Source organism: Camponotus vicinus, unplaced genomic scaffold, assembly GCF_025532165.1.
Source record: "Camponotus vicinus isolate PSW18456_S1 unplaced genomic scaffold, iyCamVici1.0 SCAF_14, whole genome shotgun sequence".
Taxonomy (NCBI): domain Eukaryota; kingdom Metazoa; phylum Arthropoda; class Insecta; order Hymenoptera; family Formicidae; genus Camponotus; species Camponotus vicinus.
Genome location: NW_028141950.1, coordinates 8218710 through 8238395, shown reverse-complemented (window position 1 = coordinate 8238395; position 19686 = coordinate 8218710). Strand labels below are relative to the sequence as shown.

Genomic DNA, 19686 nt, shown 5'->3' with positions numbered 1-19686 from the left:
ATAGGTTTTTAATGATTTTCTAAATATTTCTATAATTATTTTAAATTATTTTAAATTATTTTATATTCAGTTTGTCAGAAATTAAACTGATAAATAGTTATATCAGGAAGAGGATGCGATTCACACACAATTATGCTGCGTAGCACATGTATGTGGCTCTCTCTGCTTGTATGCGTGTGAGCAGTGTGTCCTCTTTCTGGCATTACTGCTCATAAAAGGAAAAAATATACTTTAAATCTTATGTGTTAATTACTAGTTCTTTATATACATTTCATGATAAATATTGAATACGAGTTAAATTAAGAGTGACTCGCCGCGTAGCGGCAAGCAAAGAAATAGGTGCCACATTTCTGATATCAAAATGATATTTTTCTGACCACTGTATGAATGTTATAACAGGTTCATATATGGGAACTCATAATCAGCTGCTTATGATTTAGTGTTCAAGAGCTTAAAAAATAATATTTTTAGATCACATCTTGAATTCATTTAACGCAAATCATAAAGAGGTCAAAAAAATGAGCTCATTATGAACATATTATGAAAAGTCTGCTGTCTAGGGCACCACAAGGTATGTATAAGATATTAGTAGCATTCTCTCTTATAAATAATATAAATTATATATATTTTATATCATTTTTCATCTCTTTATGCATGCGCATAAATATATAAAATATATTTTTTTTATTTTAAATACTAGATCAAGTTGTCCACCAAAATGGATAAATAATGTAGAGATAGGACGATACTTTTTCTCATTTCGAAGGCACCCATTAAGCACCAACCGAAAACTTGTCAAAAAATTATCCAACTGATATCGCTATTATGCACGAAGTACTTACTGATCGGTAATGTGTACAATAAAATTTAGGATTTGTAATATACGTATTTTAAAATTATACATAAATAATTTTTTAACTTTTTTTCTATGAGGATATTGTGATATTGTACATATTGTAGATATTGTAGATATTATAAGATTAAAAGTGCAATGTTAATATTGTATTATGAAAAAATGAAATATATTAGAATATAGAATAATATATGAAGAATTCTTTTTTCATATATGTGCCAATAAATTTTTGTGAATGCAGCTTAATCTTAACTAGTCAAACTTTTTAATTGATAAACTAACTTGAATTTCCACAACAGTACTTACAACAGCGATTTTCAATTTCGACTCGATGATTTAGTGCTCATCATGTGCAATGTGTTACATAATTCTATAATTAAAGATAATTAAAAATTGACAAATAACAGCCAATAAGGCGTGGAATCTGATGAGCGGTACTCCTATTTCATTTAATATGTAGTATTATTTAAAATATTAAAATGTTTGTGATTTCCGCGCAATAATTCTATCCATCTTTATTTTTACTTAAGATTTATAACTTGTGGATTTATGGTTATTAATATACTGTAGTATAAAGATTAGAATTATTCGAGAAAATGTGCTCGCCAGATTACTGCATCGTTGTATCTGTGCATCGATTATGAAATGGTTTATATAATCTCATATGTTATTTAATATTATTTATAATGCATATCATACATATATATAAAACGTTGTCAGTATTTGGTGATTTTTCGAAATGATAGACCGTAATTGTGTGTAAATATTATACATTATCAGCTTTATTAAATATAGTGGAGATAGAGCAATAAGTATAGTTCATTTTTACAACTGCATACTTTTGCAATCATCAATATAATTTAAATATATAGTAAATCATTAAATATAAAGATAAAATATAAATATATACTTATTCCGAATGATGTAAAAATTCATACATGATAACTGTTATAAAATAATTCAAAAATAATTATATTATTATATTTATATATTCACAACTAATTATAGAGGACATTACTCGCGTTTCCTCTTTCACTCATAAATTTTACAATCAGTTTGTAATTATCGGTTATATATAATGTCGAAAATTAATTATATTTCCATGTTAAAAAAAATATTGTTTATACATATATATATATATAATCGCAATTATTAGGTTTCGCTTCCATTACTCAAAAACACAAATTAGATATATCATTATATTACGTTGTTTACAATTATGAAAACGGATGTGATATTTTTTAATAATCAAAATTTTATGGGAGGTAAGATTAAAAAATTTCTTTTACCTTCATTGATAAATCTAATATTAAGATTAAACCTATAAATAACAGAATCAATTTAGAAATATTCTAGAATTATTTTTCCTACATTTATTGAATCGTTTGGAAAAAAAGATAAACATTAATTTAATTATATCGGCTCAATAATATCGACTGGACTCAGTAAGGCATCTTCCATGTTCTTTTTTAATGCTATAATATTTTCCAGACAAAATTTGAAATTTGGTCTAGCATCCGCTGTACTCCAGCAACGTAGCATCAACTGGTACAATGGTGACGGACAGTTAAGAGTCATCGGCAACCTGCCTCCAGCACGTACATGATTTATCACTTCTTTATCAGTCTTGGCAATATAAGGTTTCTCACCCAACGATGTAATTTCCCACATTAATACACCAAATGACCAAACATCGCTTTGAGAAGTAAATATTTTAATCATCAAAGATTCGGGTGCCATCCAGCGAATAGGAAACCAACGTTCTCCTTTCTAAAACATGATTTAAACAAAAATTTAATTTTCTGATTCAAGTTGTTCAATTTTAGAACATGTGCAAAATGAAAAAAACGTTCATTTATCTTTTGCATTATATAAATAAAAACTATTTATATTCTATATTACTTAAAGAAACAATGCACGATATTATTATGATAAAAAAATGCAAAGTATTTTCAAAAGAATTCATTTTTTAATCATTAATTTTTTTAATAACTGTATACCATGCGATAATAAATAACTGTATACCATGCGATAATAATCATCCTTGTAGATATCTCTAGCTAGTCCAAAATCTCCAATTTTGATGACACGATTCTCGCGATTTCTCGAAGATACCAAACAATTGCGACACGCTAGATCTCTATGTACGAAACGCAACTCTTCCAAGTAGCAACAACCTCGCGCAACATCTTCGCACATGGCGAGCAAATCCTGCAAACGCAAAGCAGGCGAATCTGACGCTTGCAAATTTCGACAATCTCTCAAATATTTTAACAGATCACCAGTTTCCATCAATTCCAACACTAGTAAAGGAGAATCCCCATCTAAACAAACGGCCAACAATCTTAATATATGTTTGTGTCGAAAATGATTCATAAGCTTGGCTTCCTCTAACAATTTCTTTTTCTCATGGGAAGAAGCATCTTTCCGAAGCGTTTTTATTGCAACGGATATCTCTGTGCCCGATCTTTCTAAGTTCTTCACATTTCCTTGAAACACCTGCGAAATATTTCACACAAATTTACATGCGTACTTCATTAGAAAATGTATAGTCAAGTCATAGTGTAATGTCAAGTAATATTATATTTTACTTTATATTAAATAATTCAATGAAAAATATATAATAAAGTGCATGTTTGTTGTCTCATCTAAATTTTATATTACTTATAATCTATTATAAAAATTTATGTAATTTATATCTTTATTAGAAAATACATATTTGTTTTGTTGATCCAACAATTAATTTGAAACATTGCTTGAAAAATTAATTTTTACCATTCCGAATGCGCCGCTACCAAGAAGTTTTGTTAATGTAATTTGTTTACGTGCGATTTTAGTTATCGCACATTCATCCGGATTACAATGTAATATAGGATTGTAAATCCTATTGAATTGAGCGTTTCGGTAAGGTACTTCATGTAGAATCGCCAGTTCTACATCGGTCATTGTTGAAGATAAAAGTTGTTCGTTATTACCTCTGCATTGACGATACACTGTTATAAAATTTCGAGTTAATTATGTAATAATATGTATTATAAAATCTATTGCTTTTTAGTAAGTTTATTCGTTTAGTTTTATATAATTAAATTACTATTTTCAGTAAATGTTTAGATATTATATCAGATATATACATATGTATAATCTACAATTCAAGTCGATACCTACATCAAATATACTTACAACGATAAAAGTAGCAGACGCAGATTATAGTAACTATAACGATAAAACTTAACATGAATAATAAGTAATATTTTTTCGCTATTATTCCAGGAGTGCTCGGAATATCTATATTAAGCAAAAATATAATTTTAATATCTTCGTGTGTATGTTTTTACAAATTTATTTTTACTTATAACTTTATTACAAAATTTAATTCTTTTAAATTTTAAGCCTATTTATATCTAAAAAAATTAGCGAATAATAATATAATATCTATGCAGCACAGAATATTACAACTACTTTGCAACAATATTGCAATATTACAAATTGCAATGCAACATTACGGAAACATTGTAGAAATATAAATTAACAAAGTATGAATTAGACATTAGTAATATGATATTTATATTTTAGAAACATTTTAAAACTATAACACTCTTCAATTTATCTATAAAAATAATGTAATAATATATTTTTTTTATTTGTATATATGCGATGAATTTTACTTTTTTGCAGAAGTCAAATGAAATAATGGCACAGTAATAATATCAGTCGAGTAAATATAATTCTAAGATAAAGATAAGTATTGCTATTTCTTTATTAAAATATAGATAACATTTTACATCAATGTTACCATATATTTTATGATATATTTTCACTTCATGTATGAATACGATATTAATCTTCAAAGATAATATATCTTTTTATTATATTAAGAATAGATATTATTATTATATCTATCATTATATATTTTTCTATGCGTTTTTATGTATTTTTCACATGCAAATATATATAATTATAACGGATCTTTAAAATTTTTAAATAAAAATATAATTAGTAATGTTTAATTAATTCTATAGCTATAATGTTTATGTATATATATATATATATATATATATATATATATATATATATATATATTTATATGTACCTCATTATAAGAGTATAAAAAACATTTAAATTAAAAAAAGTGACTCGTTAAAGTGACTAATTAAAAGTTTAAAATAATTTTGTATAAAAATATAACATTTTATGTTATATGATAATTTTTCTTTAAATATAATTTTGCAATATATTATCTTATATATGATTACCTTAAATATTCCAAACTTCTATTTATATCAAGCTTTTTAATTTAATTAAATGTTTCCAAGATATTCACCCATCAAAAACAAAAATATGGTTGCAATAACATTGCATTCTTTCCAATATATTACACTGTAATATTGCTACAATATTTTATTGCAAAAAGTGGACAGCTTAACTTTATCACAATCTTATAACAATAACTCAGCAGAGTTTCCCAATCGATTTGCAATATTGCAATGTTTCAATGAAATTATTCTTCAATATGTCTGCAATCTTATTGTGCTGTATGGGTATCTTCGTTTGCTTACCAAGTGTTGAAAAAATAAATCTTTCATCAGCCGGCCATATAAAATTTTCCTCATATTCGAGGTATCTCAATATCAAGCGAAACTTGTAGAAAGTTCCCGAATGTAAATTTTTGACAAGGTATATTACTTCAGAGTTATAATTCATTTTAAAATAATTCATTGTTTGCCACTTTTCTGCTGCAATATCTTTGTACTCTAGTGTAAAAAGGATCGTCAGATTAATGTTTGAGATCCATGAAATGTTCATGCTATTTATGTTGACCCCGCTCAAAGTAATATTGCTTGGTTCTGAGTATATGTGAACGATCTTGCTTAACCTCTCGTTGTACAAATCGCTGAAATTAATTGGATACACACGCACGTACATCAAGTAATCTTGTACTGGTAGCGACAAGTTAATCTTTGTGAAAAATCTGCCGTCTGCCATACGTTTCGGCACATTGATAATTTTGCTCTTTTGTTGCGTGCCGTTCACTAATGTAACTGACTTCCAATGCACTTCGTAGGTCACGGCCACGCAGTTCACTTTCTTGAGTGGCATCCAATGAACTACTGCTATACTAGGCGTCAAAGCTAGAACACTTACGTTTTCTGGTGCATTAAGCTTGCCCGAATTAGTTTTTATTGGTATCACATTCGAATCGAATGGATTTATTGATAATTGATCAAAGTAAAAATTGCTTAAAGTAAACTTCAACTTGTACTCTGTAAATGGTGTTAAGTTCTGAATCTCGTAATATCGCTCGTACGTCTGCACATTGAATTTCTCAGACTTGTTGAGATTGTTGTCTAAACAGCTTACGGAGATAGTATATAATGTAGTTGGTAAATTATATTTTTTGCATCCACTCTTTACAACCAGCTCCGGAAGATTCACAACAATGCTGTTTGCCGTTGCATTCACATTCTCAAAATTATAAAACTCGTCAGGTGTCAGGCATTTCATTGGAGGATATGGTTGTAAAGATCTATCAAAAGCGTAAATTTCATAAAGGAAATATTCACCTGCGTTTATTATTATCTTTTCAACATATTCGGCTGCATTTACGCTCTTGAGACTAACATATTTCTTTTTCAAAACGTATATATATCGATAATAATCCCATTTATATGTTAAAATGTAAATGTTTGTTTTGTCAATTGTCATAGATTGGAAGTGGATGTTATCACTTATGTTTTTTTTGTGTAAAATCCTATTGCACATAAAAACGTTAATGTCTGTCACAAATATGTGATTACCAATTAACCAATAAATTAACGGCTCCTCATTATTCATGTTATCAATTATCATATCACGATAAGAATTCATATAATGAAATAGGCAAAAGGATGGATTTATCTGAACAATTTGCTCATTTTTTCCATCGAGATGATATTGCATCATATCATATGTATCATTCATCACATTGTATGATAGGGAATATAAAATTCTAAAAAATATATAATTATTTTACTCATTATAAAACAATATTTTAACAAAAGCAGAAACTTGTATGTAGTATAATTTCGAAATTCTTATAATTATATAAGAACTTATTATTTTTTTTACTTATGATCTTAATTATAAAATCACGTAAAATTATAGAAAAATTACAAATTTGCGTAAATCTTTAATGGAAAATTTTTTTTTCAGCTGAACGGTAGTAAACGTACCCCGTAGACGGTGATACATTTAAATAGTAATTAGAAATTTTTGCTTTGAAAATCTCATCAAATTTAATTATGCCATTTTCCCACATTGTTAAGTCGAACTTTACAATATAAAAGTAGTCGTCTAAGTCTTGATAGGTTATATATAGATTTCTTGCTACCCAGTCAATGCAGATATCAAGTAGATCATGATCAAAGCTAGCTATTATTGTGGTTTTATTTTCATTAATCTTCAACGTTTTCAGGACATTTCCGGTATACCAATAAATTCTATGTTCTTCTATCGAATAAGCGGCATTTCTTAAAAATCTGAAAAAAAGGAACTATAATTGTATAGTAAAAAATTTATAGTTGAGATTTCTAATTTTATAGTTATTACTACTATAATATTGATAATAATGAACTTGTGCATAATAATAATAACTTTAATTTTATAGTTAGTGCTAAAAATAATTTATGAGATAATTATAACTACTTTTTTTATCAGTATACGTACCCTGACATTAAGAAATTAGTAATGTTTAAATCCACGTCCAATATTTCCATTCGTAGATCCGTTGTGACTAATAATTTAGGTATTGGATTTTCATGTGTAGTCGACACATTGATTAAATCCGTGTAAGGACCAGCAACAATTTTAGTATGCGCACGTACTCGAAAATAATATGTCGTGTTAGATGTTAGATTGTGCACCGTGTACTCCAATTTTGTAGTTGTGATATTTTCATCGTCGCAGGTTTGAATCTCTTTTAAGTCCTCGATGAAAAAACATTGCACTGTGTACCCTTGTATTATTTCATCGGTAAATTCAGGATGGTTCCATCTGTAAAAAAATAAAATTTTAGTCATTTTATATTTAACAAAATTATAACGGAATTAACATTTTGATATATTTATGTCGTTGAATTTAAGAAAAAGGGAGAAAAATGAAAGAAAGAATACAAACTGAGAATTTAGATTCCTTACCTCAATGTCACAAAAATGTCGTTTACTTTTTCTGTGAATTGACTGTCGAATTGTACAAATGCTCTGAGAGATGTTGGCTTGCTCAATCTGCTTTCTAGAGATTTGAAGATCATACATATTAACATAATTATATATAAGATTAAGTGGATTATCTCAGTAAATCAGAAAAAGAACAATTTAATATGAAAATTAAGAAAAGAGAAAAAATAAATGTACAAAATATGGAAATTAGCACAGTATTGACTTTTAAAAACATAATATAAGAATTTTTTGCGTCATTTAAGATGATTTTAGAAAAGTAATCGTTAATTCATGGCAAAAACGAATAAATAACTTTTAATAAAGTACTTTTCGAAAAATTCCTACAGCTTAAGAAATTAGAAGTATAATATTTGCGACTGCTTTAAAACAGAGTAGCAAATTAATAAAATTGACTTTACCTTAAATTATGACAATTTTTGTGTACAATGTTATATTTATATTATGCTTTTCTATTTCCTTTTTGGATGGAATAGAATTTATATTCTTCTCACTACTGGAAGATATTTTTAAATCTGATTTCCACTGTCTCTTGAATTTAAATTACATTTACAGTTTTTCATCATAGATTTTGTTATTAATGTTTTATGCATTTTTTTGCAACTTACCGATAGATTCTGGAATGATAGAAATATTTGCAAGTGTAACTTCATCGACTTCTCGCTTATTCCTCACAGTCATACTATCAGAATGACTCCGGTCAGATTTGAAATTTAGTATATGATGATCACTTTTCTCGGACATTGAAATATCCTTCATAAAGTATAACATACGAAGAGAATTAAATGAATATCGTTGAAGCGGTTGTTTCTGGTGCTTTTAATGATAAATTATAAAATACGAAAAATTGCCAGTCGTTTTTTGTTTGCTTAATAATACACGGTTTGATATATACCATTCCTAAATGATATAAATTGAATGTGATGTAGTTTTATTCATATCGTAAATCTATTATTTATTTATTTTTTTAAAGACATCTTGTATATCAAACATAACTCATGTCAAAAATAAAATCAATCAATAGGTTAACGAGAGTCAATAAGGATTCATAACAGCTTTTAGCAAATAGTACAAGCGAAAGTGTAGCTCTTTGCAATTATTAAAACAATTTTGTCTAACGATTTGATTCTTTCTCACGATAGGTTAGTTAACTCTTCTCAATTTTACCGTAACTCATATTTCTTTTCAAAAATTTGCCGATATTACTAAAGTTTTATTAATGTTTGTACTTCAAAAATAAAAAGGTTAAAAATATTGTTTCTTTACAGTTATTAAATATTAATTATAGAATTATATAAATTCTTTTATTTATTAAGTTGTAAAGTTTTTTCTCGAATGTCATTATATTTTTAACACAAACAAATCCTGGAAATGATAGTATAAACCGATAGTATAAAACGATAATGCCTCCATAAAAATATGTGGATATAATTGTATATAAATGGATATATGTACAATGAAAATTAATATAAATTTTAGTGACTGTTATTGAATATATTATCGATCGAAATATTAGCGTTAATAGATACAATTTGAAGAATGTTTGATGAATGGCCTTTTTATTAGACAGATTTTCTATCTCGACATTTAGTAGCTCTGTGCCGTTATATAATTATTCTTAATACAAACAAATGATGCTAACTTTCTAAATTAATTTCATAAAATAAAATCTACATTAGTAAATTTTACTATATATCAATAAATATTATTATAAATATCTAGAAGAATAAAGAAATTTTAAAAATTGAAGAAAAATGACATAATAATCTGTTGAAGTGCCATCGTATGTATATATTAATGTAGCAGATAGTAGACAGAAAACTTCATTAATTTAAAAATTGTTATTTTTAGAAATAATTATTATATATATAGAAAGAGAGAAAGAGAGAGAGAGAGAGAGAGAGAGGAGACAAAATAATACAGTCAAATTTTAAAATACCGTTTTAATTAAATTTAATACACTATATAACATCCATTTGTAAACAAAATTTCGAAACTTTATCCATCTTTTTTTTACGACATCGTACATACTTTTTTCTTTCATACTGAATTGTTTTGTCTTATTATAAGTAGAATATATAATTTATTATCATTCATTTTTAGTTACACTACTAACTGCAATAACATTCAATTGTTTCCTAATCAAGCGAAAAATATCTCTTACCTGCGTGAAATTTAAATTCGGACAAATGGAAACACTTTCTTTCTGGAAGTTGTTTGAAGTGGTATAATCCTCCGGCGTGATAGTTGCCTTTGTCAGTACTAAACCTTTCAATAAAACACATAAAATTGTTCCAAACATAATTTGCATTTTTCGTAAACGTTTGCACTCAATCGGTTCCCGTTGAATCCTCAGTTAGTTGTTTTTCTCACTCTACTAATTCTGATGTACTTATCGCGAACTGATATTAATTTATATATATATATATATATATATATATATATATATATATATATATATATATATATACAGGGTATCCCATGTCTGAAGGTCCATACTTTAAGGGCGTGTTGCTGATGCCATTTGGAGTAAAAAAGTCCAATATATATGAAGGAGAGTGAATCCGTAGGGCTGCCCAAGTGCTTGAGTATTTTCCTAGAAATAAACAGATAGACCACCCGAGCACTTGAGTTAGGTATAAACAGATAGGTCGCCCGAGCATTTTTCGGTCCGCGATACGAGTAGTCTCTGTGTCGTTGCGAGAGCGCGAAGACGTACGTTAGACGAGATCTCTTTGTTCGTATTAATCCTATAATCCAACTAATAAATAACAGTCATTTGCCCTAAAAAGTATTCTATTCCATTTTACATCCTTACACCAAAATATCCTACAATTTGGGGGCTCAGCCGGGATGATAACGGATAATAACGGGATAATAACGGTGCATAACGGGATAATAACGAGTCAATGGAATATTTGAACATTTAATCGGGCATTTTCGAGAAGTTTCCGCGAGCAGTGTTGTGAGTTGTGCGAAAGAGAGAGAGACAAAGGACGAGAGATCTTCGAATAGTGTGCGAGAGAGTTTTCGAACAAGAATATTCGAGCATTCGATCGTCTTCAAGAAGGTTCCGCAGTGTGTCCGCGGGATATCGCGTTGTATTGTGTGGAAGAGAGAGATATAGAGGACGAGAAAGTGTTCGAGTAGTGTAGAGATGAGAGATCTGAATAAACTCACGGTAGCTGCCTTAAAAGAGTTGCTGTCAGCGCGTGGTTTGTCCAGTTTCGGCACGAAAACCGAATTAATCTCGCGCATAATGGAAGCTGATCCATCGGGAGCGTGGTTGGACGATAGACGAGAAGATGATGAAGATGTCGGGGATTCTTTACAAGGAGCTGGCACGTCAAATGCGCAGCTAACGATTAATCCACAGCAACGAGAGATCGATTTATATAGAAGAGAGAGAGAGTTGTTAGAGCGTGAGTTAGCATTGGCACGTCTTGAAATAGAAGCAATGCGACGAGGAGTATATACCGAGCCAGTTGCAGAAGACGAAAGTCGACAACAATCGACGCATAGCATTGCTGCCGCGAACAACAATGTTTTGGCTGGTCAGCCGCGAGCAAATATTACGGCAATAGCGGATTTGCTCAGTAATTTCAGCGGTCAATCTAGTGATTATGAGATTTGGGAAAAGCAAGTCAAGCTACTCAAAGCGACATATAAATTGGAAGACGATACTGCGAAAATACTTGTGGGCATGCGGCTTAAAGGAAAAGCACTCGAGTGGCTACATTCCAAACCGGAATACATTGCGATGACATTTGATCGTCTTCTGGACGAGCTGACAGCTATGTTTCATCGTCGACAGAGCAAGGTGGTAATTCGGAGAAAATTTGAAGAACGTATGTGGAAGAAAGACGAGACTTTCCACGAATATTTCCATGAGAAAATCATTATGGGCAACCGAGTACCGATCGACGACAGCGAGATACTTGAGTACGTGATTGAAGGCATTCCAGACGAGGCACTTCAAAACCAGGCGCGTATACAACGATTTACGACAACAGATGGATTGCTAGAAGCATTTGAGAAGGTAACTCTTCGAGACCGAGCAGGCACACCAGGATCATCGACATCGAACAAACGAAATGGTAATCAAAATAAAGGCGAGCGAAAAGAGACTGTTAACGGTGGAGGAAACAAAAAGCATTCGACTAAAGTGGTACGTTGTTTTAATTGCGGCGAGCGCGATCATGTAAGTGCAAGCTGTCCGACAAAAGAGCGAGGCGCTAAATGCTTTAAATGTGGCGAGCGTGGGCATATCGCGTCGAAATGCTCCGAGAAGACGAACGCGAATAAAGAAAGTTGCGCGGTGACGGGGGTTTCGCCTTGTAAATATTTTAAAAATGTTCTGCTTAACGGTTGCGAGATTGAGGCGGTGATAGATTCAGCAAGCGACGTTACCTTAATTCGCGCGGATGAACATGTTAAGCTTGGATCTCCTCGATTAAGTTTAGGCGAAATATATTTCGACGGCGTGGGTTCGAGCAATAATGTGACGTTAGGAGGGTTTCAAACAGAAATCATTGTAGACGGGCATTCATATCCGATTTGCGTACATGTAGTTTCAAATAATCTGCTCCGGTATAAGCTATTGATAGGAACGAGCTTTTTAAACATGACTAATGTTAATCTTAAAGGCGTCGAAGAAGTAACTATTAGTCCGTTATCGGAAGCGACGTATGCAGACGCGGGATGCGAAGATAGCGTACCCGAGGTATTAAAGATTGACGTAGCTAACCACGAGGTGCATCGAGCGGATCTCATAGACGTTTCGCACGTTAAAAATTCCGATCAACGTTTAGCGATAGAAAATCTCGTAAGTAATTACAGGCCGAATAAGACGCGTGAGCCGGACATAACGATGAAACTTGTACTTAAAGATGAAGAACCCGTATATCAATCCGCGAGACGTTTATCCGCATCTGAAAAAGAGATAGTTAATACGCAGATTGATCAATGGATTACGGATGGAATTGTTCAGCCATCTACCTCTGACTATGCTAGTCCAGTGGTACTCGTTCGAAAAAAAGATGACTCTTATAGATTATGTGTTGACTATCGGATGGTGAATAAGAAAATTGTTAAAGATAGATATCCGTTGCCGTTGATCGAGGACCAGTTAGATTTATTGCAGGACGCTCGTGTCTTTAGTACACTCGACCTCAAAAATGGATTTTTCCATGTGCGGATGGACAAGTCGAGTCAAAAATATACTGCGTTTATTGTACCGGACGGTCATTACGAATTCTTGCGAGTTCCTTTCGGTCTTTGCAATTCGCCGGCAGTATTTCAGCGATTCGTTAACATGATATTTAGAGATCTTATACGAGAAAAAATAGTTTTAGCTTATATGGATGACTTAATTGTTCCGTCTGACGACATTGAGAGCGGCATAAAGAATCTTAAAAAAGTTTTAGCGACAGCTAGTGAAGCGGGTCTTATAATTAATTGGAAAAAATGTTGCTTCATGCAAACTACAGTCGAGTTTTTGGGCCACGTAATTAGTAACGGTTGCGTCCGTCCTTCAGATCGTAAAACAGAAGCGGTTCGGCGATTTCCGAATCTTACGAATGCCAAGCAGGTACAGAGTTTTCTTGGGTTAAGTGGGTACTTTCGTAAATTTATCCCTGGGTATTCTATTATTGCGCGACCCTTGACGAATCTGCTGCGAGCAAACACTAAATTTTATTTTGGAGAGGCTGAGAAAAATGCGTTCGTGCGGCTTAAAAATATAATGAGTGAAAAACCGGTGTTATATTTGTATCGAAGTGGAGCGGAGACGGAGTTGCACACGGATGCTTCTGCGCTAGGGTACGGTGCGATTTTACTGCAACGAAGTAGTGAAGATCAGAACTTTCACCCCGTTTATTACTCTAGCGGTAAAACTACTCCTGCGGAGTCGAAATATGCTAGTTACGAACTGGAAGTTTTAGCGATAATAAAGGCGTTGAAGAAGTTTCGCGTTTACTTATTAGGTATCGCTTTTACGATTGTTACTGATTGTCGCGCGTTCGCTCTCACTATGAATAAGAAAGATCTTTGCGTGCGTGTTGCTCGATGGGCGTTACTTTTGGAGGAGTTTAATTATTGTATAGAGCATCGGCCAGGAAAAAGAATGATACACGTCGACGCACTCAGTCGGAATCCACTTCCGGTCTGCTTTGTGATCGATGAGTCGGAAGCTGGTTTGACGGCTCGTTTGCGAAAGGCTCAAGAGGAGGACGACAGCGTGAGAAAGCTCCGAGATCTAATAATGCAGATCAAAACGAAAGATTACATAATACGAGGTGATCTAGTTTATAGAGAATCCGGCGGTGATGTCCAACTTGTAGTACCGAAGAGAATGCAGACACAGCTCATACGACGAGCTCACGAGCGCGGACATTTTTCAGCTGGAAAGACTGAAGCCCTTGTGCGTACTGATTACTGGATCCCGAATTTGCGACAACGAGTTGAAAAGGTTATACGAAATTGCGTTGCATGCATTCTGGCGGAGAGAAAACATGGAAAACAAGAAGGCTTGTTAAATCCGATCGAGAAAGGAATTGTTCCTTTAGATACGTTGCATATCGACCACTTAGGACCTCTACCCTCTACTAAGAAGTCATATCAATATATATTTGCTGTGATTGACGCTTTTTCAAAATTCACATGGCTGTATGCTACCAGATCTACAGGCACAGCTGAAGTTATTGTACGCCTTAAAAAACAAGCTGCAATTTTCTGCAATCCACGAAGGATTATTTCCGACAGAGGTACAGCATTCACGTCGAATGAATTTAGAGAGTATTGTCGTGACGAAAATATAGAGCATTCTTTAATAACGACGGGAGTTCCCAGAGCTAACGGACAAGTTGAGCGCCTCAACCGGACGCTCATATCATTATTGACAAAATTAGCTGCACCAAAATCTGATGAGTGGTATAAATATTTGGATGCTGCTCAGCAATGTCTAAACGCAACTATACATCGAAGCATCGGCATGTCGCCGTTCAAACTTCTTTTGGGAATACGTCCACGGCTTAAAGATTTTCCAGATATCAAAGAGTGGCTCGAAAAGGAATGGGTTGAGTCATTCCAAGACAAGCGTGACGAACTGCGAGCCCAAGCGAGCGAAAATATAGCAAAAATCCAGCGTGAGAATAAACACACTTATAACAAGAAAAGGCGACAGGCTTCAAGTTATCGTGAAGGAGATTTAGTCGCCATCAAACGCACTCAACAAGGTCCGAGATTAAAAGTCGTTCACAAATATCTTGGCCCTTACGAGATCATTCGAGTTCTGCGTAATCAACGATTTGTGGTACAGAGAGTCGGCGATGGAGAAGGTCCCCAACGAACGTCAACATCAGCCGACAATATAAAGCTATGGGTCAACACTAATTCATCGGAAAGTGAAGACAGTGATGACGGAGACATTCGGGACGAATGTATGAGCAGGACGGCCGAGTGAAGGAGAGTGAATCCGTAGGGCTGCCCAAGTGCTTGAGTATTTTCCTAGAAATAAACAGATAGACCACCCGAGCACTTGAGTTAGGTATAAACAGATAGGTCGCCCGAGCATTTTTCGGTCCGCGATACGAGTAGTCTCTGTGTCGTTGCGAGAGCGCGAAGACGTACGTTAGACGAGCGTATCTCTTTGTTCGTATTAATCCTGTAATCCAACTAATAAATAACAGTCATTTGCCCTAAAAAGTATTCTATTCCATTTTACATCCTTACACCAAAATATCCTACATATATGTCCGCAAATGCTTCCTAACAGAAATACAAGCATTGAAAGTTAATATAAATATGTGAAACATTTTCTATTAGTCTGTTATTGTTTACATTTTTATCAGCCTGGTATTGTTTACATTTTCTGTGGGTCTGATTTTGTTTACATTTTCGGTTAGTTTAGTATCGTTTACACTTTCGATCAGTCTAGTGAATCTAGTCTAGTTCTCTCCTGGAATGGTGGAGCAAGCTGTTAGATCACTTTTACGCAGGGCACTTTTAGGCAAGACTTTGTATTGAATCTGCAGGATGTCATTTTGAACAGAATTTGTAAATGAACAAATTAAATTAAATATCTTTCTTTCCTTTTCTCTCTAAATGTCTTTCTCTTTTTAAATATTCAATTTTCAATACTTGTATTTCTGTTAGTAAGCATTTGCGGACATATGTTTATTAGATCTTTTTTACTCTAAATGGCATCAGCAATACGCCCTTAAAGTATGGACCTTCAGTCATGGGACACCCTGTATATATAAATATATATATATATATATATATATATATATATATATATATATACAGGGTTTAGCAAAAGTGTGGAAACCCCTTAATATTTCGAAAAATACGCATTTAAAAAAAAAATGTTTCATACAAAAGTTATAGGGTTTCATGTGGCGCATTACACAGCAACATTATTATGACCTCGAATAGCGTTGTCAAGGTTATGTGAAGGTCACCTCCAACTTTTTAAATGGGACACCCTATATGCTTTTGCACATTCTTGTAGCTTATCTCGAGAGCTTTCCAAAACACTATAATTAAGTACCTTTTCGTTAAGTACTTTTTGAGTTATGAGGCTTGAAATAATTTCTTAATTTTACATAAACCGTAAAATATCTTGTAAAATATTCATTTTTCGATTATCTTATCTTAATACTTTTATGTACAAAATAATGAGAGGAATCAATTGGTGTAAAGAAAACACATAGTTGTTTTTAAGAAAAAATATGGAATTGTTAATTGGAAATTATATATTTTTTCTTAAAAACAACTATGTTTTTTCTTTACACCAATTGATTCCTCTCATTATTTTGTACATAAAAGTATTAAGGTAAGATAATCGAAAAATAAATATTTTACAAGATATTTTACGGTTTATGTAAAATTAAGAAATTATTTCAAGCCTCATAACTCAAAAAGTACTTAACGAAAAGGTATTTAATTATAGTGTTTTGGAAAGCTCTCGAGATAAGCTACAAGAATATGCAATGACAAATAGTAGGTTCCATTTAAGAAATTGAAGGTGACCTTCATGTGACCTTCAAATAACTCTTCAAGGTCAAATCAATGATACCATCTTATGGCCCCCTCGAAACCATAAAACTTTTGTCTGAAACATTTTTCTCTAAAATGCTTTGTTTCCGAAATAATTGCGTGCGTTAATTAAAATGGCTCACCCTGTATATATATATATATATATATATATATATATATATATATATTCATTTGGTGCGCGTCTTTGATATATCTCGAAGTCCTCGCCCCGGACGTAACAATATATATATATATATATATATATATATATATATATATAAATGTGTGTGTGTGTGTGTTTGTGTGTGTGTGTGTGTGTGTGTGTGTGTGTGCGCGCGCGTGTGTGTGCGCGTGTGCGTGTGCGCGCGCGTGTGTGCGTGTATATTGTTCCGTCCGGGGCGAGGACTTCGAGATATATCGAAGACACGCACCAAAGGGAACGGCTGTCGCGGATCGCGTTAAATAAGTAAACACTTTTAGAAAACACACAAGAACTTTAATGCGAACACAGAACACACACGAACAACAGATTAATAACACAATAATGGCTCGTATATGAAAACGCGTCCGGATAGCTTGACAGCTATCTCTCGACTCATCTGTTCTTCTCCTCTTAACAACCTTTAACAATCAGATGTTCGTTTGCAATGCCGACTTGATGATCACGAACATCAGGGACGTAACACTATATATATATACAGGGTGTCCCAGTCCACCCGTATATCCCTTTTAAAATGAAAATAAATGGCTTTTATCAAAAATTGCAAACAATTTTGAAGTAAATCGGGTACGCTTTATCAAATAGTGATATTTTCAACTTTTGATTCCGACCGGAAATACGCCATCCGGATCGGAAGTTAAATTTTTTTAGGCGAACATGGTACTTTTTATTACAGATTCGAATCGTACGTGAAAAAATAAGAAACTTTTGTATCAAACGTTTTTGCTCAAAGTGCCTCTGTCAATCTTAAAATTAACCTTGAAGGTAACTGTGATGAAATATGAAATTGTCAATTTTAAGATTGACAAATTGATATTTCATCACAGTTACTTTCAAAGTCAATTTTAAGATTGACAGAGGCACTTTGAGAAAAAACGTTTGATACAAAAGTTTCTTATTTTTTCACGTACAATTCGAATCTGTAGTAAAAAGTACCATGTTTTGATATTGATTTTTAAAAATCAATTCTCTGGAAATTAATTATTACTATACAACATATATTACTATATGTATTATTTTATAAATTACCGAAAATTAATAATAATTAATTTCAACACAAACTTAAACATTTTATATTTTACATTTTATAAAAAGATAATGGAAGACAATATTAGAGAAAATGTAAATTTGAGCACTCTCCAATTGAGTTGATTTGAGCTGAAAAACTAGAATTTATCTATTTATAAGTAAATATCTCTTTTTTTCGAGATAAGAATTTTATTTTATTTTACTTTGTATTTTTGAAAAACGTTGTAACTTCTCGTCAATTTCGCGAAATTTCACGAGCAAACGGGAATTCGGACAATGGTTTAGTTGAGTTAATGCTAATGTTATTTATTTATCTTTACGGAATTCGCAATTTCAATAACAGAAAAGAGGCGATCTTGTATCTTTTTAAGTTTACAAGACCGACATTTTTAGTTTAGGAAAATATTTGATATAAAAGAGGATCTTATCATGTATAAGAATTTCCTTAGAATCCTTCCTCTTTACAAATCGGTCCTTCGTAGCACTCTGGGTAAGGCTTGCTGGGATCCACGTCACGATAACCGATTTCCTTCCCTACCGGACATTAGTATAAAGGACACCTGGAAAAAAACAATAATAATAATATTAGAAATAATAATAATAATAATAATAATATAAATATTAGAATAATAGTAATAATAATAATAAAAATAAAAATAATAATAATAATAATTTTAATAATAATAATAATAATAATAATAATAATAATAATAATAATAATAATATTAATAGAAATAATAATAATTGAAATTATCGAAATTCAATGAGATTAGAAAATAGATAAAGTATTGGAAATAGATAAATAATTTTGTAAAGAAAACTTTATTTATTATTAAATATAGAGATATCATTAGTGTTATTATATTTATTAGAAGAGAAAGATGTAAAATTTGTAAATGTTAAATAATATATAAGATATCTCTCTTATTTCACAGAGTATCTTGTTGCAGTATAACCAAATAAACCATAATCTCTTTAATTTATTGACAAATAAATCGTGCTCTAGAAATCATATACTTTCTCTGCGTCGCAATCTCAAGTAGACTCTTCTCGATTATATTTTTTTTAATTTTTTTAAATTAGATGATCAATCGTGTATCAATTATCGTTGTCGCGCATTTCGGGGAAATCTATTTTTGCAATCAATTGCAAAGTGGAAGGTTGGGATAACCGGTTATCAAGAGTTCGTTATATAAGAATCAGTTTCTTGAATAGAGACATAAACGCTCGAAAACATCAATTAAAAGCAACGCGATTTTTTCTTTCAGGATATCATAAAGTCTTGATGTAACGAGGAGAGATATTTTAAGAAGAATTAATTTGACAGATAAAAC

General features: G+C 31.8%; 1 protein-coding gene across 2 annotated transcripts; it reads right to left on the bottom strand.

Moving 5' to 3' along the window:
- Positions 1-1654: 1654 nt before the first annotated feature.
- On the bottom strand, positions 1655-18036 carry LOC145965732 (proto-oncogene tyrosine-protein kinase ROS-like). 2 transcript variants are annotated; one of them, XM_083089406.1, is made up of 11 exons: positions 17535-18036; positions 10229-10332; positions 8673-8817; positions 8026-8119; positions 7556-7882; positions 7063-7368; positions 5410-6839; positions 4034-4138; positions 3629-3846; positions 2879-3352; positions 1655-2623 (listed from the first exon to the last, which is right to left on the bottom strand). In XM_083089406.1, the coding sequence occupies exons 3-11, from the start codon at positions 8806-8808 to the stop codon at positions 2267-2269; spliced, it is 3447 nt and encodes a 1148-aa protein (XP_082945532.1). In that variant the 5' UTR covers positions 8809-8817; positions 10229-10332; positions 17535-18036; the 3' UTR covers positions 1655-2266. The 2 variants fall into 2 exon arrangements, with proteins under 2 accessions (XP_082945532.1, XP_082945530.1); XM_083089404.1 differs by lacking the exon at positions 17535-18036 and having other exon boundaries at positions 10229-10787.
- Positions 18037-19686: the final 1650 nt, after the last annotated feature.

What these genes read in the sequence shown, in the direction of transcription:
- LOC145965732 (XM_083089404.1), bottom strand. Translation starts at nt 10,375, where the DNA reads ATGCAAATTATGTTTGGAACAATTTTATGTGTTTTATTGAAAGGTTTA. An exon ending in ACTAATTTCTTAATGTCAGG is followed by an intron (nt 7,369 to 7,555) that starts GTACGTATACTG and finishes CCTTTTTTTCAG; the next exon opens with ATTTTTAAGAAATGCCGCTT. An exon ending in GTAGCGGCGCATTCGGAATG is followed by an intron (nt 3,353 to 3,628) that starts GTAAAAATTAAT and finishes AATATTTCGCAG; the next exon opens with GTGTTTCAAGGAAATGTGAA.